Below are 3936 nucleotides of genomic sequence, written 5' to 3'. Positions count from 1 at the left end.
GCATTTTTGCTATATTTTGGAAATCCAATTCAACGCAACAACATTGAGATGTGTCAAATTAATCATTTTATCAATGTATGTATTGTATGGTTTTGTTGGGTCGATAAAAGCTGTTGTGATTTTTGGGAATGCCAATTCGTTAATTTGGTTGTGCTGTTTTTTGAAATGTGAAAATCGACCAGCTTGGACCAATCGAACAAATTTTACACGTCGCAAAATGTTTGATGCCAACGGGTTTTCTATCATGTAATCTGCACATTGAAGAGTTTCTATATGTGGAAAAGTCTTCTCAAGAAACATAAAAACTTTTTTATAAACTTTGAGAATTTTTGATGGATTTAATTCTATGAGAAATCTGTTTATATTGATATAAGGATTGATGTGGAGACGCTCAAGACTTTCTCTACATTTTGTGTTAATAAAAAGAAACGTTTGAAGAGTGTTAATATCATCAACATACAATGCAATATTCATCAAGAAGATGTTCTCCAGTTTAATCATTTTCAAATAAATTTAGATTTTATTCTATTTTATTGAGTCTTGACATTAATTGATTGAAATTGAATTAATAATCAAAATTAATAGTTAAAATATTAATCTAATTATAAGTTGATTATGTTTTTTACAACAAATATGTGACTTGTTCTATGTTAATAGGAAGCAGTGTAAGTACTTTATTGATCAAAAAAATACCAAGTCCGAAATAACAAAATTTTTAAAATTAAAAGTTAATATCTTTCTGAATATGAATGAATAACACTATGATAAAGTAATTTTAAAAAAGAAAAAAAACAAATTACAAATAATGTGTTTGATCCGAAATTATTAAAAATTGTGCAATTTCACAAAAAACTCTGCTGATCTCCTTTGTTGATATTTGCTCAATTTCCACGCTCAATGCTTTTATACTTTTTGCCATTTTATTAACTTCGAAATTATCAACTTCTATTTCTTTGTTATCAGTTGTGTTTATTCCAAGAAAAACTGTTTTTGGTTTTACATTTTCTATATGTAATTCCGCAGTTTGTATATGCCTTTTTATATTATTTAAGGATTGTTGGCTATTTAAAGAATATATATAGACAATACACTCATTGTTTCTGTTTATTAATCATTTTAACATTTGAAACTACAAAAATAATAAAACAATTACAATAAATGAAACAATGATAATAACATTATTAATCATTCAAACCTTACTTTAGATACATAAAATTGGCTAATAACCGATCCTTATTGTTAATTCATTTTATTATTCTGAACTTAAAATTAAATAAAATTATCAAAATATCAAACTAAACGAATAAACAGTCATATTGACAAAGGTTCTGTCAACGAAAAGTTTACACCCCTTTTTGTTAACTCCACATTAAATCAATTCCAACAAACACAATAAGACGGACGTGGTCTCGATGTCGACGTAAACGCATTTATTTTTTGAATTTGCATCACAAATTCTTCTTTATAATTAAGTTCTCCAACTAAAATCACATCAAAGTAGTTATCTTTTCTTTTCATCTAATTTGTATTGAATTTTCAGTTTCTTGTTTTATTGATAAATTTTGAATTAAAAATAACAATTTAAATAACACAAAAAATTTATTCAAACACCCAAAATAATTCGCTTGTTTTTAAATAAAACAAATAATTTGATAATAGTTTTGATAATAGTTTTGATAATAATTAAAAAGAATTATAATTAAACTATTATAATTCTTTAATAATCAAATAGTTTAAGTAAACCTTTCTGAAACCATTTTTTATTATTCAAGAAAAAAAACAGACAGACAACTAGCACAAATCACTGTTTTTCGAGTTTATAAAACTGGAACTTATTGACTTCGTATTTCTCTCGTTTGTCTTTTCCCGTCACGGAGAGTCGGGACTTGCCATAGTCGAACAAGTTTTTGCCACATTTGCAGATGATCTGGCCATCTTTAACTCTTTTGAACAATTTAATGTCACCGATCCCGACGTCGAGGATTCTGGAGCTGCGAACTGGACTTAACCTGAAGGCGAACTTCTCACCAGATTTGGTGATGTTAAATTTCTTTCCTTTTTCGTCTGAATTTTTCTCTCTCAAATTGAAGACAAAGCACTTTTCGTCGGAGACATAGACGTCCTCTTTGTCGACTTGTTTGGTAACAACAGCACCAAAGAGAAAGTCCCCTGATGAAATCAAAAGAACAAATTGCCCACATAGCTTCAATGTATTTAATAGCGCTTTGCGCTCGCTGAATTTGAATGACGCTTCTAATGAAAATAGACACTCCCCAACAGAAAATCCACTCCAGTTGGAGATGAGTGTCTTCTCTGAGGCACTCAAGATCTCACGACTTTCAACCTTCCCACAATTCCTAATATCACTATTGTCAATGTCCTCAACGTATTTGACTGAATAGAAAGGTTCATTGTCGTTCTTATTTGAAGTCTCAGTTAACGTGTCCTCCGTCTCAGATGAATCTTCTGAAGAACTCAAGTTTGTCTTTGTTTTTGATTTACTTGAGTTGTCGGTTTGTGAAGGACTTGAAGTTTTAAAAGACTTCGAAGTTGCCTTTGGTGGCTTTCTTTGTGTGTTTTCTGATTTTGAGTTTCTGTCGACTAAATTTGTGAAGTCGATAAATTCAGTCTTTTCCGTTTGAGGAGTTTTAGTGTTAATTGAACAGGGGGTGGGCTCATCAATTTCGTTCAAATTAAAACTTTCTTCGTCGACTTTTTTAATTTGTTTTTCATTCAAAAGTTCGCTGTTAATTTTCGTCGTTTTGTGTGGAGTTTTTTCACTTTTTTTGGTCTCATTTGTTGTGGACTTTTCAATCTCCGAAGTTGCAATTTCCGAAATTTTTTCATCAAAAAGTGAAGCGCCTCGAACACACGAATTTCTTCGTGAAAATAAAGAAGAAGGCGAAGTCATCATTGCAGCCAATTCCAACTCCTTTTGGTCAAACTCTTCTTTGAGGCGCGCCTTTCGAAAAGCGTTTGTTTCCACCTCTTTGTCATACCTTGTCCGCTCCTTTTCAATAATTTTGTGAATGACTTCATTTCTGAAAGTGATGATCCATTCACCATCTTTTTCACATTGTTCTTCTGCAGAGAGAAATACGTGTAACAGATCAGAGAAGGTAGCTAGTGTTCTTTTAATTGACTTTGAAAAGGTGAGGCAATTGGTCTCGGCTATTTTTTCTATTTGAAGAAGGTCATGGAGTCTCTGAATTGATTCTTCGAGTTGAATGGTGTCGATGTCATCAGGAAAAAAGAGCTTTGGCGATGAGAGGTGAGTGCTCATTATAACTTTTAATTTCGAAAAACAGTCAGTCAAGTCGGGCATATTGTTTTCTAAATAGGAATATGGGTCGGTGGTGGACATTTCCTTTTTTATAATCCAATGAAAATATTCACCAATTATTTTAGTAATTATTGTCATTTTTATCGTTTGTTCAAAATAATTCTCCATTATTTTTTTATAAAAACAAAGTTAATTTGTGATTAATCTGAAAATATTAAATTTATTTAATTTAATAAAATATATTATAATATAGTTAAAAACAAAAAATTGTGTTGAGTGTTAAATTTATTAATAAAACGAAATGAGATATATTATTATAACTATTATAAGTAATAATTATATTAAGAATAATAAATAAAATCTTGTTAACTTTATTTTTAATGAATATATTTAGCAATAAAAATTTATATTAATTTTTATCTTTTCATTTTGAAGATAAAAGTTCTTATAATTATAATTAATTATTTTTATAATAAATAGTATAGTAATTAATTTTAAATAATTTTAAAATCCCATAATTATTTTTATTAAAAAGAAAACAACTGATAAAGAAAATTCCATTAAGAATTAGTCCACTGTTTATATCTGAAAAATTTTCTATAAATATTTTTCTCTTCGTGAACAGCAGATATTTGTTAGGTTCCAAGCTTGTA

General features: G+C 29.0%; 2 protein-coding genes across 2 annotated transcripts; both read right to left on the bottom strand.

Annotated features, from left to right (window-relative positions):
* Nucleotides 1-1801: 1801 nt before the first annotated feature.
* Nucleotides 1802-3364, bottom strand: EIN_360980 (hypothetical protein; the record flags this gene model as incomplete). Its single annotated transcript, XM_004257638.1, has 1 exon — nt 1802-3364. The coding sequence occupies one exon, from the start codon at nt 3362-3364 to the stop codon at nt 1802-1804; it is 1563 nt and encodes a 520-aa protein (XP_004257686.1).
* A 376-nt stretch (nt 3365-3740) lies between these two features.
* Nucleotides 3741-3929, bottom strand: EIN_360970 (Hypothetical protein; the record flags this gene model as incomplete). The annotated part of the gene is made up of 1 exon (XM_004257637.1): nt 3741-3929. A coding segment is annotated over one exon (189 nt), but the record flags the coding sequence as incomplete, so codon positions are not given.
* Between the last annotated feature and the right edge of the window lie 7 nt (nt 3930-3936).

The sequence above is a fragment of the Entamoeba invadens genome, assembly GCF_000330505.1.
Source record: "Entamoeba invadens IP1 unplaced genomic scaffold scaff_1105074725991, whole genome shotgun sequence".
In the NCBI taxonomy this organism is placed as follows: Eukaryota; Evosea; order Mastigamoebida; family Endamoebidae; genus Entamoeba; species Entamoeba invadens.
Note: the sequence above shows the minus strand (reverse complement) of the source record. Positions and strands in the feature narration are given on the sequence as shown.